General features: G+C 45.4%; 2 protein-coding genes across 4 annotated transcripts; one reads left to right on the top strand and one right to left on the bottom strand.

Moving 5' to 3' along the window:
- Positions 1–682: 682 nt before the first annotated feature.
- On the top strand, positions 683–11,336 carry LOC118289088 (neurofilament heavy polypeptide). 2 transcript variants are annotated; one of them, XM_047328240.1, is made up of 17 exons: positions 683–1,122; positions 2,653–3,011; positions 3,821–3,859; positions 4,160–4,228; positions 4,319–4,429; positions 4,873–6,184; positions 6,334–6,395; positions 6,558–6,641; positions 6,801–6,923; positions 7,254–7,373; positions 8,458–8,622; positions 8,708–8,829; positions 8,905–8,970; positions 9,062–9,142; positions 9,762–9,906; positions 10,067–10,106; positions 10,227–11,336. In XM_047328240.1, the coding sequence occupies exons 2-17, from the start codon at positions 2,679–2,681 to the stop codon at positions 10,331–10,333; spliced, it is 2,979 nt and encodes a 992-aa protein (XP_047184196.1). In that variant the 5' UTR covers positions 683–1,122; positions 2,653–2,678; the 3' UTR covers positions 10,334–11,336. The 2 variants fall into 2 exon arrangements, with proteins under 2 accessions (XP_047184196.1, XP_035471675.2); XM_035615782.2 differs by lacking the exon at positions 683–1,122 and adding an exon at positions 1,946–2,063.
- Positions 11,337–11,731: 395 nt separating this feature from the next.
- On the bottom strand, positions 11,732–17,171 carry ubald2 (UBA-like domain containing 2). 2 transcript variants are annotated; one of them, XM_035615987.2, is made up of 3 exons: positions 16,685–17,155; positions 13,742–13,795; positions 11,732–13,076 (listed from the first exon to the last, which is right to left on the bottom strand). In XM_035615987.2, the coding sequence occupies exons 1-3, from the start codon at positions 16,802–16,804 to the stop codon at positions 12,738–12,740; spliced, it is 513 nt and encodes a 170-aa protein (XP_035471880.2). In that variant the 5' UTR covers positions 16,805–17,155; the 3' UTR covers positions 11,732–12,737. The 2 variants fall into 2 exon arrangements, with proteins under 2 accessions (XP_035471880.2, XP_035471881.2); XM_035615988.2 differs by lacking the exon at positions 13,742–13,795 and having other exon boundaries at positions 16,685–17,171.
- Positions 17,172–19,453: the final 2,282 nt, after the last annotated feature.

Here is a 19,453-nt window from a genome sequence, read left to right as displayed (position 1 = left end):
TAGGCATATATGTGTTTATAGGCATATATGTGTTTATATAGGCATATGTGTATATAGTCATATATGTGTATATAGGCATATATGTGTTTATAGGCATATATGTGTATATAGTCATATATGTGTATATAGTCATATGTGTATATAGTCATATATGTGTTTATAGGCATATATGTGTTTATAGGCATATATGTGTATATAGTCATATATGTGTTTATAGGCATATATGTGTTTATAGTCATATATGTGTTTATAGGCATATATGTGTTTATAGGCATATATGTGTATATGGGCATATATGTGTTTATAGGCATATATGTGTTTATAGGCATAGGTTATGTATGAATGTGTCTGCATTAAAATGAGTCACATCAGGGAATTATCAGTAATTCTATATGACAGAAAAACAACAACAACAACACACACACAGTCACAGAGGCCACAGCTGATAGGATGGACGACAGAAAGGGAATAGTTACACATCACTTTTCCATGAAGTGAAAAATAGAACCGTTGACCTTCTGAATTCAAGTTTCTCTCTTTCACCAAACTGAGACCAGCTTCACTGTCTCGTTCACTCGTTGTAAAAACACACTTCATTCAAAATATTCAAAATAACTTGTTCACTGTAAATATCTTGTTCACTGTAAATAACTTGTTCACTGTATATAACTTATCAACTGTATACAACTTGTTCACTGTATACAACTTTATATATATATATATATACACTGTCGACTGTGTGAGCTATAAGCTACACTAGCTAGCGTTACCATAGCAACCACACAAGCGCAGAGAGAAACATAAACCTGTCGGCCAATAAGGCGCGAGAATTTCCACTCGTCATCCAGTAACAGCCTCTCTGATTGGTCGGTTCCGCCGCTCCGTTCACTGAACATACAAAATTAGCGCACCACCGACACTAGTTCCTCAGTGACACCGACAAACCGAACAGAGTGGACCGGAACTCGGAGCTGAACAACCACGGGCCCGAATCTGGTTCCGGGTTGTCCGTCATCACCAGAGACGCGCGTGTTTCTGCTGCGGTCACGTCATCTACGTCACCGACGAGGTCGCGCTCTCTCCTCTTTTAAAACCCTCTGCGCGTCTGCGTCGCGTCTTACGGTAAGTGACATCATGGTGCTTTCAAGTGCAGCTCAGAAATGCATGAATCTGAAGTCGTGTCTAAATATTTTCTTCCCTCATTTCCTTCATTGAAATACAATTCTACGAATTATTTACAGAGCTACCATTGAACCATCATAATGATTTATGATTTATTAACCTATTGAGGCAGATATAAAAAAATCCATTCGAAAAAACCCAAATCAAATTGTTTTCACTACTTAAATGACGTTGTAACGAAGGGATTATGTAAAAAGTCACAAAAAAATTGTGTATAAAATATATGATTTTCGAACTGAACGTGTTCGATGGTTGTGAATAATGTTGTTTGCAGTTCGTGACTAAGCGCAGTGGTGTTGTTCCTCTAACGGCCACAAGGCGGGGCTATCGGTGTCACGCATTTATACGCCGTGCGCATTGTCACCGAGAACATGCCAAGTGTCATTGTAGAAATATCAGGTCATTTTAACACAGTAGCGCCCCCTGATGGCAGAATTGTATGAAATTTTACCTGTGCAGGGGGGCTGTATGTACAACATTGCAAAGTTTGGTTCCATTGGGACATCACAAAACACAAATAGAGGTTTTATTTGTGATAATCCGAATTTTAGATAAATGAAAAGGCACAAGTTGTAGTTGTCTGTGAATTACTGTAGTTTGTGTGTGTGTGTGTGTGTAATTCGAATTTAGTGCAGTTGTATAATTAAAACAAAAATCACATCACAACATGCCATTATGATGCAAATGTGACGTCATCCCCCATTGATGCAACGATCAAAGGGTCAAAGACACACGCTCCTGTGATCTGTGATGTCATCCGCATAACAGGAAGTGAATCCTCTCAGAATCATATCAGACACTGAGTTACTGTACCTGAGCACGTCTGAAAGTACAGAATCAGACCGAGACCAGCGCCCGGAAACACAAGCACAGTCTCCGAGGTTTGTCCGAGTCCGATACAACACGATAAGAACGAGCTCGTTCATTGGTTTACTGCTGGCACATACCTGTTGCCACGCCTACTGGTATTCCAAAGATGGCGGACAGGAATGTGACATCTCATGTATTTTCTTTGATCGTAGTAACACAATAAATCAGTGAACACAAGGTGAAAAACAAAAGCCATAAATATACTCTAGTCTTCGGCCACAGTGTGTGACCCAGTAAGTCGGCAACATATTTCCCTACAGTTTTTTTTCATCTTGGCTGTTATGATTTCAGAATCCGTTTGTTTTTTGCTTTACTCTGAGATGAGTTGTCTGTTTCTGGTGAATGTATCTGGTATGATGATGCTAAATTGCCGTTATGTCGTGAACATTTTCACATTCTGCAAACAAACCTGAGAGATTAACGGAACCGCTGAGACGTTGGACACTAACGACTGAACACCAACGTGATTTTTAAAAATCCATTTATATTTCTTTATGAGTCATCAAGTACAGTTTGATTCATCTCACAGGTGTGATTCATGAGCTTAAGTTAATAGCTAACGTTAGTAGCTAACGGAGGTTTTCTCAAATTTGATGACAGATTGTCTTCCCGCCCCAAAAACGAACATGTCGGCGGAGAGCAACAACAGCAACTTGTTCGACATGTTGGACTCATTCATCGAGACGCAGCCGGTGAACAACCGAGCCCTGAACGCGCTGCTGCACGCCATGCTGCGGCGGCTGCATATTCTCGAGAAGAACCGACGGACGGCTGCTGCGGCAGTTGGTGGTCCCAGTCCCACAGAGGGGGAAGCAGCCACGACGGGCGACTCGACGGAGGTGGTGGCGGATGCTCCCATGGATTTCCCGATGGAGGACTCAGCTATGCCTCCCTCAGACTTTGACGGACAGTCAAAGCTCCGGTCCCGCATCCAGGTCTGCGAGGACGGCTTGTCCCAGGTGAGAGCATCCGCTAATCCAACCAGTCAAATCAATAACTCTTAATTTATGGAACAGGTTTATTCTGGATATTCTGGTGAACCTTTCAGTGCAGCATCAAGCTTTCGATGATGGTTTCTATCGAGCAGCAGATGTTAAGCTCAGCGTTTTGCAGACGGTCCTGCAGCTCCTCTTTCACAACATCTGTCAGAAACACTTGGTTTTAGCCCCTGTCTCTTTAAGGCCATCCCTTCCAATGAAGACCAGGCTGCTCTGATTGGCCAGCTGGCTCCACTCTGTTGTGATTGGTCAACCACTTCCAGCGAGTGTAGGAAGTTTTCTCGCTCTACCTGGTTTTTGGGTTGTCAGACTAGCAGCTAGACACTTAACGCAGGTGATGTCACGATGCTACGTCAGTGTTTCAGGAGTTTTAGGATCTTCAGGGTCTTCAGGAGTTTCAGGGGGGGGGGGGGTCCTTCTGCATCATTTCATGTGACTCAAGTTAAACAACGACACACTCGAGCTCAAAGGAATTTCCTTTGTTACACACAAAAGAGCAAACGTCACGCAGCTGTTGACTCTGCCAACGAGCTCCGTCGCTCAAACAAGAAGTTTAAACACGAGCAGATTCCACACGACGTGAAAACTGTGCAACAGCTGCATTTGTTCCGTTGCTCTTTTGTCGAATTCCAATCCTGTTTCATTCCCGTCAGTGAAATCACAACCTGGCATTCCCCCCGGGGGAATATGTTTAATATCATACACATCCATGTGGAAGAGAAACACCATTGATTTATTGATTTGTAAGTGTCTGTCCGTGGTGGTTACAGGTCATGGGGTCCATAAAGGAGCTCCGCCTCCAACATCAGGTGAGACATTACTGACAAAAACCATCCCTTCAATATTCTCTTGTGAACTTGTAGCAACTGTTATGTAGTAGTGAAAATTTTATGAAAAGTTAGTTTGTAACGTGGGACAAAGATTTAAGAGCTGAGAAAAAATTAGTCGATTGAACGTTTGACAGAAAATGAACTGTCACACTGAGCATCGAAAAACTTGAAATAGAAAATGTTATTTATTCCCATATTCTGATATGTTTTAGACCAAATGATAAATTGGTTAATGCTAGTGGCCCTTGCTGCATGACATTCCCTCTTTCCCGTGTCCAGGCGGTTGTGGAGAAGGTCAGGGCCTTGGGGACGAGCTGCCACCGCATGGGCGACATGGAGGAGGCTCTGGTGAGTGAAGATTAAACGCTGAACGTCGGCTTCACTCTCTACCTTTCTACCGTTTTCTAAATCTCTTTCCGTGTCGCCTCGCTGTGACAGAACTCTCTGAGGGAGACGCTGCAGAAGTATCCAGACCCAGAGGAGCTGAGAGGCTGCGTGACCTGGGACGAGATGCAGTCGGCGCTGTTCAGCACAGAAACACAGCAGGAGGTTAGATCTGAAGGTTCACAGCTCAGTTCGGCTCTTCTCTGGGTGTAGGGTTAAAACCTCCGCAGGCCTCGGCCTTTCGGACGATCAACCAAACTGTCACAAAACTGCTACAGCTATATCTATATATCTATAACTATATCACATTGTGAGATACAGCGCCCAGTGGTAGACTCAAGGTCTGGAAAATGAAGCCAACGTCTGAAGCCTGTATTCTGTGTACTGACCAGCAGAGGGCGACTCTATGAGAAAATGACCCCACTTCTCACTTGATTTATAACATCAGTAAACATTTATGGAGTTTATGGTTCAATCTCTGATTTCAAATCTTCTTGATTTGTGAGAATTTCTCATTTGTATTAACTGCTAATCTGAGAAAAACAGTTCCACAAAGATCAGTGGAAATCAGTGGATTGTTAAGTCTCTTTTTGCATTTTTTCTGACAGGATATGGAAAATTCAGAGATTATTGATCAGGCCACCGGGGACAAACCCACACCTTTCAACAGCAACTTAACTTCTGACGGCAGCGCGTCGCCGTCCGCCCCCCAACTTGCCAGGGACGCTGTCCGTACAGCAGCTCTGAGTTCTGCTGTGAACTCTGAGGAGATTCCTGAGAAGGTTCCTGGAGAGGCTCCTGGACAGATTAGTGGAAAGGTTCCTGGAGAGGCTCCTGGACAGATTAGTGGAAAGGTTCCTGGAAAGGCTCCTGGACAGATTGCTGGCAAGGTTCCTGGAAAGGCTCCTCGACAGATTTCTGGCAAGATTCCTGGCAAGGTTCCTGGAGAGGCTCCTGGACAGATTGCTGGCAAGGTTCCTGGAGAGGCTCCTGGACAGATTGCTGGAAAGGTTCCTGGAGAGGCTCCTGGACAGATTACTGGAAAGGTTCCTGGAGAGGGTCCTGGACAGATTGCTGGAAAGGTTCCTGGAGAGGCTCCTGGACAGATTACTGGAAAGGTTCCTGGAGAGGCTCCTGGACAGATTACTGGAAAGGTTCCTGGAGAGGGTCCTGGACAGATTACTGGAAAGGTTCCTGGAGAGGTTCCTGGCAAGGTCCCCGGAGAGGCTCCTGGACAGATTCCTGCACAGATTCCTGACAAGATTCCTGGCAAGGTTCCTGGAGAGGCTCCTGGACAGATTCCTGGAGAGACTCCTGGACAGATTCCTGGAGAGGCTCCTGGACAGATTTCTGGAGAGACTCCTGGACAGATTCCTTGCAAGATCCCTGGAGAGGCTCCTGGAGAGATTCCTGGAGAGATTCCTGGAGAGATTCCTGGAAAGACTACTAGAGAAGTTCCTGGACAGATTCCTGCACAGATTTCTGGAGAGATTCCTGGAAAGACTACTGGGGAGGTTCCTGGACAGTTATCTGGACAGAATCCTAGCAAGATTTCTGAAGAGATTCCTGGCAAGATTTCTGGAGAGATTCCAGGAAAGACTACTGCAGAGGTTACTGGACAGATTCCTGGACAGATTTCTGAAGAGATTCCTGGAGAGATTCCTGGAGAGATTCCTGGGGAGGCTCCTGGACAGATTCCTGGAAAGATTTCTGGAGAGATTTCGCCTCCCCTGGCAGACACGGGGGTCCAGCCAGTCACAGAGACCTCGTCAGTCCAGTCTGGGCCACCACAGGGGCAGCGGCCCAAAAAGCCCAGTAACTTTGAGCGCTACTCGGAGGCGGTGGAGGCTCTGAGGTGTGTCGGCACACTGGAGGAAAAGTTAATCCCGCTGGTGGCTCGTATGGTAGAGCTGGAGGAAGGTTAGGATGACCAGAGATTCACTTTATATCACCTGTCACACTTGCTGTAGACTTTTCAGTAGATCAAAGTCTTTACAGGTTTAAACTTCAAGTGAATGAATCTGTTCCTTGACTTGTGTTAAAGGTTTGATGATGTTTTGCTGATGTAGGTTTTGAGTGTGTTTCTGAGGTCATGAAGGACGGACTGAAGCAGAGGAAGGACGTGAAAAAGGTTTGTGGTTTTACACTCACATCTTTTCATCTACACAAACTGCTCACGCTGTCTGTTCTGGCTCTGACTGTGACGATTCGATGTCTGTCCAAGGCTGGACAGTTTGCAGGACTTTAAAACGAGTCCAATGTCTAATCACCGTTCTGTGCCCTCTGACCTCAGTCGGACGACCGGAAAGTCGATGTGGAGGACAAGGCGGTGGTGGCAGCGGCCGAGCAGGAGGAGAGCGACACCAGTTTGAGTAAAGTGAGATAAGCTTCCAGCACCAACGCACACTTGGTTTGACATTCACTGAATGTTTTTATTTCAATTATTCAGCACAATTATTTGTCACGTTCAGCAAATCGATGAGCAGCTGATAATACGACTAGTGTGTGTGTGTGTGTGTGTGTGTGTGTTCCTCAGTACATGGAGATAGTGAACGATGTGCAGGAGAAGATTCTGCAGCTTCAAGAAAAGAGTGAAAACCTGCTTGAATCGACCAGGAATCTGCAGGAGGACAGCCGACAGAAACAGAGCCGCATAGAGGTTCAACTGTCGCCATGTTTCATGTTGATCTTCACAGTGACAGCCAGATGATGTCATAACTTTTCAAAATTGTATAAATGTCCCACGACATAACTGTGACGATTTTCAATCATTTCGACGTAGTTTTTTTAAACTTTAAAAACAGGATTTTGTTGTTGTATGGATATCAATCTTTTTTCAGACTCTTATTGATAGTTGGTTTTTTTGGTACGCTCAAGTCATAGGTCGAGGACACAAAGTAAAACTAGCAAAGAATTCACTAGAAAGTAAATCTTGAGCAAAGTCTGAGAAAGGACTTGAACGTTTTCTTGGTGGTTCTGTTGGGTCCAGGAGCTGGACCAGCAGGTGGTGAAGCTGGTGGAGCCGGTGGAGGAGCTGTTCAAGGGCCTGGAGGAGACGAAGGAGCTGATGGAGACCAAGGTTGACAAGGACGTGGTTGAGATTGAAATGGTAAGTGGGTTCATTTCACAGAATATTAAGCATCTTGATATTATTTGTTATTCGGGTTCAAACCCCGACATTGTTTTTGTGTGGGTCCATAGAAATCATTATAATTCTCATTACGCGTTACCTCAAATTCCTCGTGAGCTGGAATGAGCCAAAACTACGAAACTTTGCGCATTAACTGGAAATGATGTGCGTTAGCTTCTAAAACCCGAACTGTCCAAATCGGCCACATGATGGAAGTTTGGACAGACCACGCCCCCTCACACCGTTACTCAGATTGACTTGAAATTTGCAACACACCAGGTGACAAAATGTTGCGCTAATTAGCAAAAACTGAAAAACAGTAATGTGAATAGAACTTTTGAAATTTTGACTTTATCAACACCAAATGTAGTATTAAAATACAAATTTCTACTAAAAGTTGAGCAAGATTGGTCGAGAAACATGACTGCTGCTAGCCAAAATGTCTTGACAAAGGGCGGGGCTTAGAGGAATATAGGCTTTAAGTCATTAACTGTTTGTCCAATCATCATAAATCTTGGTACATAGCTTACAGCTCTGATTAGCTACAGTTCTACTTAAAGCATTTTGTAACAAACCTATAGGGGGCGCCACAAATGCCACAAACGAGTATCTCAATAACCACTGAACAGAATTTCACCCAAATTGGTGAGCATGCTCTGGGGGCAAGTATCGATCAAAGGTTGAGGCGACAGATTCATTCGTTAAAGAGGGCGTGGCCTATAGCATATATGCTAATAACTCAAGATGCCTATTATGTATCATGACCAAACTCACTGGAGACCTGTCAGGTCATCTGTTGAACAAACACACCGAGTTTGGCTTACATCCCATGTACGGGTGACGGATGGCAGAGGGTTCAGGGAACCCTCCAACTTCTCCGCTTACGGCTTTATTTATAATTGTTATTATCATGTTTGTCGGTTTGGATCCAAAATGATCTCAGGCTGTGTGATTGCGTTGTTCTTTGTGTTGTACTATTTTCCAAACGTAGAATAAATATATGTTGAGATAAAGAGATGAAAGCAGATCTTCTGTTTCTGTGTCTTTCTCCTCACACCTGAAGAAATCCCTCAGAAACGCTCTGGACGGCCGAGTGAGCAGTCTGCAGCTGGACTCTGCCACCGAGCAGCTCAACACCATGTTCCAGGAGCTGCTGAACAAAGTGGCGGAGCAGGGACACGACTTCGACAAGGTCATCGACGAACTCACCACGGAGATGGACCAGAAGGTAGAGAGAAGGTGGAATCCTTCCAAGTGTCTGGACTAATGAACGTGGTGGAGTCCAGATGTAATGTCGCGGTGTGTGACCACAGATGGACCGGGCCGAGCTCGACGCTGTGAAGGTGCAGCTGGAGATGCGCTGGAAGAATTTCCAGAGGAAACTTCAGCAGACTCAGGAAGCTCCGGAACACATGGACGCCGCCGGCATCAAGAAGTAAGACAACTCCTTGTTCATCCGCAGGAATATTAGAGGAGTGAAAAGTTTATAATTCTCTGTATTTCGTTGCAGACACCTCGTGGACAAGTTCAACTGTCTCTCCTGTGACCGGCCTCTCGTCATATCGACCCCCGGCCCGTTAGTCACAGCTCAAGATTCTGATCATCTGTTCGTAGCCACAGTCAAAACTTGTTTTAATCTTGAATGTTTGTGTGGCTTTTTTTTAAAGGCATTTTTCGACGCTGCCATCGCTTCCTGCGTTTCCCCCAAACAAGTCGACGAGGCCGCAGGTCCGACAGTTGGGCCGCAGGTGAGACCAGCAGTCACCTGCTGTCACCGCCTGTCCACCAGCAGGTGGCACCAGAGGCCTGAGGTTTTCTTAAGAACTTCATTTAAGAATACAGGAAGTAAGGAACACGTCTGGTGTGGACAACTCGTGTCTACAGATACAATCCTGGACAAGAAGACAGAACAAGTTTGATAAATGAAAACCGATCATTACTGATGTAAAAGTCATTCACTAACTTACCCAACTGATCCACTGGTTGGTTCCGATCAGATGGTTCAGAGACACAAAGAGGGAAAGTTACTCTGAACGATTCTCAGTCAAACTGTTGAATGAATAATTGTTTTCACACCAACCGAAGAGTTTTTGGTGTCATGAAGTTTAAAAAGATAGAACGTTATCCGTCAGAGGGCGAGAGGTTTCAGACGAGACGATGATGCTTCATTGATGTTGAGTAACTGCAGCAGAACAAGACGCAGGGAAATGAAAGAGGTCACATGGAAATAAATAGTGAATTATCACAGAAGCTTCTTCAACAACACGAGTATTGAATAGAAATAAATAAACCCGATGCTTGAATGGTCACAGGAAGAGGCAGAGGTCCCCCTGACCCTCACATTGACCCCTTCTCTCTGTCCGGCAGCGAACGCCCCCCCGAGCTGAACGACTGCATCCACATGGCCGTGCCGCGGAGCAGCGGCGGCAGTCACACCGTCACGTCGGCCAGCCAGCGACGCTCCAGGCTGCAGGGCAACAAGCTGCGCTCGCAGCCGGAGGGCGAGGTCCAGGTACGAGCAGCACACACACACACACACACACTGTGTGTATCTGCAAACAAGTTCATTCATCCCGTAAAAATGTTTTAAAAGAGTAGACTGTATCTGTCTAATGTCACAGGCTGTCTCCTCACTGTGTGTGTGTGTGTGTGTGTGTGTGTGTGTGTGTCAGCTGGAGGAGGCTCCGACCTTCAAAGATGCAGAAACTACAGGTACAGTAACTACAGTCTGTCCTGAACTGTGAAGGATTCCAGGGAACAGTTTGTAAACGGTAACTGCTCCTGTAGTTTTTTGTTTCTGAAACGTTTCCATGTTCCTTCCTGTGTGTCAAGCCTCCGGCGGGTCGGGTCGGGACGCTCCGGTGTCGGGCTCCTCGCCTCAGAGCTCCGTGGTTCAGGTTCCATCTGCAGCAGAGGGAAGCGCCGAGCCGCAGCTGTAGGGGGCGACAGAGAGCTGCACTGCTGCAGGAGGCAACTATTACTAAGTTGTGTGTGTGCGTGTGTGTGTATTCAGACTTGTGTGTCTTTAAACTAATCTGCAAATGTGTGTGTACATCTGTGAATGTAATGTGATGTGTGAGACGACAGCCAATCACGAGGGCCAGTGACTCCAAAAGACCATTTAAAGGTTCACACTGTCAAAAATGAGATTTCCTGGCTTTTTTCATAATAAATAAGGTCTAAGGTCTTTAAGTACAGTAAGTGTCAGAACTGTCAGTAAACAGGACGTCTCAGTCTACAGCCCCAGCGCTCAGCGTCACTCTGTTGCTGAGCGACCAACAACACCAGAACAATCATGAAGCGATATCGTTGCACAGGATTCGTAAGGAGATTATAACAAGAGACCAGAACTAACTCTGAATTATTTACCTTTGCAATGTTCATCGGTAACCGGTGAAATGTGACGATATGGGACATTTATATCTTTACACACATTCATCTACATGTTCACAGAGCTACACTCACACACTATGAGTTCTGTGATCAGCCCTATCATATTATAAAACAACAGTAATTATAATAATTATCAATAAACTTGATTTATCAAACCAGAGGATTTTTACAAAACCACTTTTCTAATGAAAAAGTGAAAGTGTTGAAGGTGAAACAAAGAATGTGCTCATTTCAGTTTCTTCACAAACCACTTCATATTAATCATAACATGTTTAAAATCCCCACGTCTATAGTTTCAGACCTCTGATGTTAAAATTAATGTGGACCTTAAATAAATGATTGAGTGGTTCATAAATCTGTCGCTGGGCCCCGTGTGACCGTGAAGAGGATTTAACATTTCATCATCTGTGGTGTCTGAAGGTATTAATAATCTTTTATAGTCTTTTCTCTGTAATATAGTGAGGTCACACCCTCACCATGTAAAGTGCATTGAGACGATGTATGTTGTGATCTGGAGCGATACAAATAAAACTGAATTGAATGTCTAAAGTTTGACTCTGAATGTGTCTGGTTCCAACTGAAGACGTGAATAAAAAACAAGTTCAGTTCTTGAGTTAATGGACGACTCCGGTCCTGATGTTGTTTGACATTGTAAAGTAAAAGCTGATTAAAATAATTATCAAATATATTTCTGTTTGACTGTAAATCCGAGGCAGTTGTGAAGGACAGTAGAAACAGTGTCGTCAGACACTGTGCGTCTCGGGGTCACGATGGAACCTGGACGTTACATGATGAGAGGAAAGTTCACTTCCTGTTCGCAGCAGCAGGAAGGACGCGACAGGAAGGGGGGGGACTTCCTGTCGGGCGGCTTCATGAATCTGCTCCAACGTGTGTTTTTGAAGACGCCCATCAGCTCGTTACAATAAAAACCACAACACAGGAAGTAGCAGATCAAACCGTGTTTTATTAAACATATAAATACAAATTTCAGCAGAAGAAATGAAACAGAGAATCTCTATAAAAAGAGTTGTGGATTCACAACAGAGTGAACGTCTGAGGATCCACGGGAACAGACACGTCCAAGTGAAAAGAGAAACAACTAAATGATGATAATGATAATGATTCCAGAATGGGAAGTTGAAATAGTCTGAAAGAAATCATCACGCGGAGGCGACGGTGTCTCCGAGGTCCAGGAGTCTGCATTTATTCAACAAAACCAAACCAACGTCGCAGGTGGTTTTTCTTTAGAGGCGGAGCTTTAATAAAAATGAGAGATGGTTGATTGTCGGTGTGAAGCTCCTTCCTCTTCGTCCTGATCGTGACGTGAAGGTCACATGAAGGTCACGGAACTCGTCTACAGTGAAGAGTTATGTCGTGGCAGAGAAACAAAAACAAAAGGTCGAAGTTGTTTTGTGGATCTGGACCGAGGAGACGGATTCGACCTCGGTCTCTATTTGTCTGTGTGTCCTGGTCCCTGACGTGTCCTGGTCCCTGACGTGTCCTGGTCCCTGACGTGTCCTGGGACGTGTCCTGGTCCCTGACGTGTCCTGGTCCCTGACATGTCCTGGGACGTGTCCTGGTCCCTGACGTGTCCTGGTCCCTGACGTGTCCTGGGACGTGTCCTGGTCCCTGACGTGTCCTGGTCCCTGACGTGTCCTGGGACGTGTCCTGGTCCCTGACGTGGCCTGGGACGTGTCCTGGTCCCTGACGTGTCCTGGGATGTGTCCTGGGTCCGGCTGCTGCGTCGACCATGAGGAAATATTTTCTGTGTTTTTCCCCACAAAGTGTTTTTTGGAGCGAATGTCCGTCGCCTCTGTTCGTCTTCGGCGATGACGAAGAAAAGCTTCTCCTTCAGAAGAACCAGTAGAAAACAGCAGAGTCTTTTCCCTCCCCCCCACCCTCCCACTGCGACCGCCCCAGGTCGCCTCCCTCGCCGCCCCCGGCTCGCGCTCATCTCTGACTGCGCAGCGCCGACACGACGGGCGGCTGCTTGGCGCCGCTGGGCTGAGAGACGGGCGGCCACATGGGCGTCTGTTGCATGTGGTAGTGGTGGTGGTGCACGTTGTGGCCGGTGGGCGACGAGGGGGGCAGCCACGCCCCCTGGTGGCCGGGCGGCGAGGACGCCCAGAAGGAGCCAAACCCCGATGGGGCAGAAGGGACCGGGGGGGAGCAGGCCATGGACGCCTGGGACGGGCCGGCGCCGCACTCGGACGCCCGCAGTTTGGAGAACATGGTGATGGCGTCGGGGAAGTTGGGCGGCGTGGCGGGAGTGTTCCTGGGAGTACACATCTGTGGGGAGAGGGACAAAGAAAAGAGTCGAGTCACTGGCTCGTCTGGTGAGCAGTGATGAACAGGGGGAGCAGGGGAGGACGCCTCCCTGTTCAGTCCTGAGCCTGAGGCAACGTGATGTCATCACATTGCAGCTGGAATAATAAAAAGCTCTCTCTCACACACACTCCGGCCACAGCAACAGACTCCGCCCACAGCAACAGAGAGTTTCAGAAGCGAAAAGTTTTCATCGCAGCTCGAGTCGGGCGTAGAGAAATAAAAACCTCCGCCTGTCACGTGACCACTCAGGTGTAAACAGGAAGTAGGTTGTCTCCTCTGAAGGAGGAACAGCGATGGTGACAATGAAGCGGTGGAACTGTTCCTGACAGGAAGTGTTAAAACCAATCAGAGAAGGGAACGTGGACCAACCGCGATTTCCACTCGTCTCTGATTCAGAGGCTGGAAAACTCAGGTCAGACGTAACCGTAGCAACAGTGATGAGTTTTAAAAACGTTAAAAACAAAAAAAATCGGAGTAAATGAGGCCTCGCACACCAGGGTGTTATGTTTTTTTTCCATACCTATAAAATTACACAGACAGAAGCCCCCCCCCCACTGATGAGGTCGTTCGGCGGGTCACACGAGAGACTCGGCCTCAATTTCACCACACGACTCGAATACACTTACCATCTGGTGGTGACTGGGAATGTTCGCCTCCTGGAAGAAGGAGCTCAGGGCCGTCTGCAGGGGGGGGGGGGGGGGGGGGGGGGGGCAGAGAGAGGGGGGGAGGGGTTGTTGTGATTTCTTATAATTCAAACCTGACAACATACATGACTGAGGAAAGTTACGAGCCCCAGATAGGTCAGATGAATTAAGTACTTCAAAGAAGTCTGGGAAAATACGATGGACACACTTGACCTTTCATGCTCCAGATGAATTATTGATAAGCAGATAAATCAATGATGAAAACAATCAATCGTTCCTCCTCCTGCTGACGGCGGAGAAGACGACTGCGGAGGAAAATCATCAGACGTGATGATGAAAAATGTAAACAGCAGGTTTCATGTCCGAGGAAACGAGTCGTGAAGGAAACACTGTGACCTTGTGAAGGAAACACTGTGACCTTGTGAAGCAGCAGACAGAAGAAAACATTCCTCGGAATCTGACGACGGTGAGATTCACGTTAGAGACGACGGGACCGACCACATGTTTCACAGTAATAATCAATAACTGACTCGATCTGAGTCTGAGTCTATCTACTTCCTGTTTACATCACATGACCAGGTCACGTGACGTTGTGTGTTTACAGGTGTGTTCATGTGGACGTCGTCCCCTCAGAGCGTCTTGTATCAGACGGGGAGTGTGCCCCCCCCCCCCAGGCCGGTTGTTTGACAACAGGAATGTCGGCCGTCCAACGTGACTCACATGTCAAAGGCTCGCGGCCTCCTTTGTGTCAGAGCCAGAGTCTCTTTGTCACTCACTTCCTGGTTCAGAGGAGAGGGTTGACGTCCTCGTCTACTTTCAACTGTGAACACGTCGGCTGACAATTTCTGTATTTCCATGAATTGAGAAAATACCCAGCAGATGAATCCACGATCAGGTTGACAGAATCGTAGTCAACATCCGTTGTTTGTTTGATCAGCTGCTATAAATATAACGTCTGTCGGGATCTAGTGTCTCCAACCAGCTCACAGCTCAGTGATGCTAACCAGTTAGCTCACAGCTAACTGTGGTGGTAAAGTAACAACTGCTCTTATTTTAGCTAGAGGTGATTTAGAGAATCAGGTCAGTGATGTCACAGACGTCCTCCACGGGTCACGAGCCAATCAAACAGCTCCGTCAAATCCACGGAAACTTTATTTAATCGTTTATTAACAAAAACAAATGAATATTTTTAAGATTCGCTGCTGTTCTTTGCTTCAATCATCAAAAACTGAAATATAGACAATAAATAATTGTTGCAGTCATAACTGGCTGAATTTATCAACATAAAAAACAACAACATGTTGACAGAACGTGTTCACCTTCACCCGTCAGTATCGGTCGACATGTTTACCGATAAGAAATCTTTTATTGTACAGAATAAACGATGCAGAAACTCTTTTTCATTCATGTTTTTACATTTAACGTAAAATAAGTGATGTTTATTTTCTTAATCAAGTTCTATATATTTATGTTTCTGTACTTAGTTATTTATGAGAACATTTATGATTAAACTAAAAATATCAAGCCTCAATTACTTTTATTTGTCACAAAGGTTTGACAACAACATCTTAGGAATCATTGACAGATTCATATATAAATGTGTGTGTATCGGTCCACATGGACCCACGTCAGTCCACATGGACTCACATCGGTCCACGTCAGTCCACATGGACCCACATCGGTCCACATGAGTCCAAATGGACCCACATCAGTCCACGTCAGTCCAAATGGACCCACATCGGTCCACGTCAGTCCAAATGGACCCACATCGGTCCACGTCAGTCCACATGGACCCACATCGGTCCACATGAGTCCAAATGGACCCACATCAGTCCACATGGACCCACATCGGTCAACGTCAGTCCACATGGACCCACATCGGTCCACGTCAGTCCACATGGACCCACATCGGTCCACATGGACCCACATCAGTCCACATGGACCCACATCGGTCCACATCAGTCCACATGGACCCACATCAGTCCACGTCAGTCCACATGGACCCACATCGGTCCACATGGACCCACGTCAGTCCACATGGACCCACATCGGTCCACATGGACCCACATCAGTCCACATCGATCCACATGGACCCACATCAGTCCACATCAGTCCACATGGACCCACATGGACCCAAATCAGTCCACATCATTCCACATGGACCCACGTCAGTCCACATGGACCCACATCGGTCCACATGGACCCACATGGACCCACATCAGTCCACATCAGTCCACATGGACCCACATCAGTCCACGTCAGTCCACATGGACCCACATCGGTCCACATGGACCCACATGGACCCACATCGGTCCACATCAGTCCACATGGACCCACATCAGTCCACGTCAGTCCACATGGACCCACATCGATCCACATGGACCCACATGGACCCACATGGACCCACATCGATCCACATGGACCCACATGGACCCACATCAGTCCACATCGGCCCACGTCAGTCGGGCTCTACTGTTTACATCAGTGTCTCCTCTGGTAACAACAGACGTCATCACGTGATGACGTCATGTCAGCTTTGATCCTCCAGAACAAACGGTTCAGTTCGGGACCTGATTCGGGACCTGGTCCGGGACCTGGTCCGGATGTCATCGGAGCAGTGTGATCGTGACGCCGTCGTGTTGTTCGTGACAGTCGGTCAAAGGACACGATGACCCGGAAGAGGCCTCGGGTCCCGGGGCCGACGAGCACCGCCCCGGCGGGGACACGGTGGCTCCAGGCGGAGGATGTAAACAAACACAAACACGTCCTCGGTTGCTAAGCTAACGTTAGCCGCAGGGAGCGCGTGGCCGCGGGGGAAGCGCTGGAAATGTTTCAAATGAATCATAATGATGATCCGCGGCGGAGCTCGAGTGTGATCTGCCCCCGGGCGGGGACGCAGAGTGACGCTGAAACAAGCGGACTCACCTCGAACTGCCAGTGGGCCGCCTGGAGCAGCTGCTTCGCCTGGTCCGCGGCGCATCCGGCCGTCAACACGAACTGGTTGATCATCACCTGGTGCCTGAGCTCGTCCATGTTCACCGACATGTCGCGTCCCGCTCCGACACGAACAGAACCGAGGAGCAGAAGAAGAAATAAAATGTCTCCGTGTCCGTGTCCGTCCGGCTCCGCCGCAGCAACAACAATATCACCTCGTCAGCAGCAACAACAAAGAAGAGGGCGACACCCATTGGTCGACTCCGGAGCCCCGGAGCACAAGAGAGGCTCTGATTGGCTCTCGACGTGGGGGAAGCGTTTAAACTCACCGGTGCGCTTGGTTCTAAGTGTCAGTAAAACCGCCGGGGAGCGGGGTCTGCAGCGATCCAGTCAACAGCGACCACCCTGTAAACCCCGCCCCTCTGCAGTTTATCCGACACGTCTATACACGCGCTTTCATTCGTGTCCGTTACGCTGACGTCATATGTTTTCACGGAGCTTATTGGCTGCTTTCGTTTGGCAGGAAACGGAACCGCAGACATGTAAACAGACGAGAATAGAAGAACTTTCATCTTTTACTGAAAATCATAAAAACACGACGTCACACACAGTCCAGACCAACACGTGTGTTTTACTATGTAACATTAATCTAAATACGTAAATATGTACATTTTTTCATATTTATGTTTTCATAATGTTGTTTTTGCAGAAACACATGTTTGTAATTTACATGAAGATTTTAGATTTTCACGTCTAAATGTTCAAAATATTTATAAATATTATATAAACAAGAGATAAAAAAGAATGAGATTCAAAAAAAAGTTTTAATCTAAATTCACACGTTGCCATTACAGCTTAATAAATGTGCATACAACAATATGGAACATTTCCACATTAAGGACATAATCACATTTATACATCTTTTTTAAGATCTTTTATTTTAACATATATATGTTTATATATATTTCATTTATATATTTTAAAAAGATGAAAGTAGGACATGTGTCATTTGAGATGATTATAAACTGTAAGAAAAGCTCAGAGAAACTTTACAAAATAATCTTCAGACAATAATCACATATTTATTATATTTACATTTTAACATTGTTCCAGTAAATATGAATTGAGTGTTCGATCGTAGTTTGGTGCGTCACAGATATTAATGTGTTCAGCTGCAGCTCCGCATTAACTGGAGTGTAGCGCCCTCGTCTGTCCAGCTGTGGGCACTGCAGGTAGAGCGTCAGTACTGTATATCTACAAACATCAGTTATTGTATCATCCATTATTCTAACAATTTATATTAATCTCATGGTCTTTCTTATAAAAATGGATCATGATCTCAATGAGATCTGTTTAATAAATACAGATTAATTAATCCAATGATTAAAGAGCAATAAACACACACATAAAATAATGGATTATTTAATTATTTGATTTAGTTTATTGGAACATCTCATCTTGTTTTGTGTTATCGTCTCATTTTATCGGCTGACCAAAATTCTTTTTCTTGTTTCATCATCTCATCTGCTCTCATCTCATTTTGTTAATTGTCATTTCTTTTCCTTATCGTGTCTCACGTCATAACTGTTCCCCATTGAAAACTTCCTGAAAAGTTCTGCTTGTTCACTTTGACAGATGAAATAAATATTCATCTTCTCTGTTAATCATATTTTAATCCTTTTATTCACCATGGAGCTTGTTTTTCTTTAATATCTTGATGCTTCCAACAAAATAAACTTGACTGGACTTTGTTTAATAAACTGCATCGATCTGATTTTATTATCTGACAGAGTGTGTGTGTGACATCCTGTCAGTCAATCCACCATCAGAAGCTTCAGTTGTATCTTCGTCCTTTGATTCCTCCAAATCCCGAGGCTCTGTGAGGTCACTGTGGTTGGCTGCTCTCGCTCCGACCTCTGACCTCTGACCTCGGAGCGGAGAACGTTCTTCTGATCTTCACCTCGTTTGATTTTCTTTCTTTCCACAATCCAGTATTGGGTATTCATTATTATCATCACTTTATTATATATTTTTTAACATAAAAAAAGGATTTAGGGCTTGTTCCATGAAGCTTTGAGAATATTTATATCAAATATAGATGTGAAACCGATCTCAGCTGCAAAGATTTAATATTTTTCACATGATTTCAGGTGAATTGTGGATCTTTGATTCACTTTGATTCACATGAGCTTTGTGCTGTTTTTAAACTCAAAGATTACGTTTATTTAAAAATATTATTGGTTATGTTTAAAGCCACAAATGGAGCTGAAGATATACAGAAGCCGTGTGTTTTATCTTGAGTTTGGAGTTTCCTGTTTTATTTTGACATTAACTTCCGGTTCCTCTGTGTCTTGTTGTCTGTTACTTTACTTCTGGTGTGATTGTCTGCACCTGTTTCCTGATGAGTCTCACCTGTTCACTAAGCCCCGCCCACCTCGTCTGATTTATCCTCCTTGATTATTTTTATTTATTTAATTTTTTCATTTGTCAATATTTAAAACTAATCCCATATAAAATTGAGTGCAATGTGTTTTGTCTGTATCTGTTACACTGAGTCAGTCTCAAGCTGCGGATGACGGATGTTAATCAGATTTCTTCTTGACTCTGGCATATTTATATTTGGTATTTTACACTAATGTTCATTAATGAGCTTTGTCCCTATTGAATAAACTAATAAACTAATATAAACTCATCATAGCTGCCAGATGATGGTGGAGCAGTAAAGTACAATATCTGCACAGTACTTTAGGTACAGTAAAT

Source organism: Scophthalmus maximus, chromosome 17 (genome assembly GCF_022379125.1).
Source record: "Scophthalmus maximus strain ysfricsl-2021 chromosome 17, ASM2237912v1, whole genome shotgun sequence".
In the NCBI taxonomy this organism is placed as follows: Eukaryota; Metazoa; Chordata; class Actinopteri; order Pleuronectiformes; family Scophthalmidae; genus Scophthalmus; species Scophthalmus maximus.
The sequence above is the reverse complement of the archived record's forward strand: the minus strand, read 5'-3'. Positions and strand labels throughout refer to the sequence as shown.

Bases quoted from the DNA above. Each gene is read 5' to 3' on its own strand.
- LOC118289088 (XM_047328240.1), top strand. From the start codon at position 2,679: ATGTCGGCGGAGAGCAACAACAGCAACTTGTTCGACATGTTGGACTCA. The intron at 6,924-7,253 runs GTTCAACTGTCG...TGTTGGGTCCAG, and splicing joins AGAAACAGAGCCGCATAGAG to GAGCTGGACCAGCAGGTGGT. The intron at 7,374-8,457 runs GTAAGTGGGTTC...TCACACCTGAAG, and splicing joins ACGTGGTTGAGATTGAAATG to AAATCCCTCAGAAACGCTCT.
- ubald2 (XM_035615987.2), bottom strand. From the start codon at position 16,804: ATGTCGGTGAACATGGACGAGCTCAGGCACCAGGTGATGATCAACCAG. The intron at 13,796-16,684 runs GTGAGTCCGCTT...CCCCCCCTGCAG, and splicing joins CGGCCCACTGGCAGTTCGAG to ACGGCCCTGAGCTCCTTCTT. The intron at 13,077-13,741 runs GTAAGTGTATTC...CTCTCCCCACAG, and splicing joins TTCCCAGTCACCACCAGATG to ATGTGTACTCCCAGGAACAC.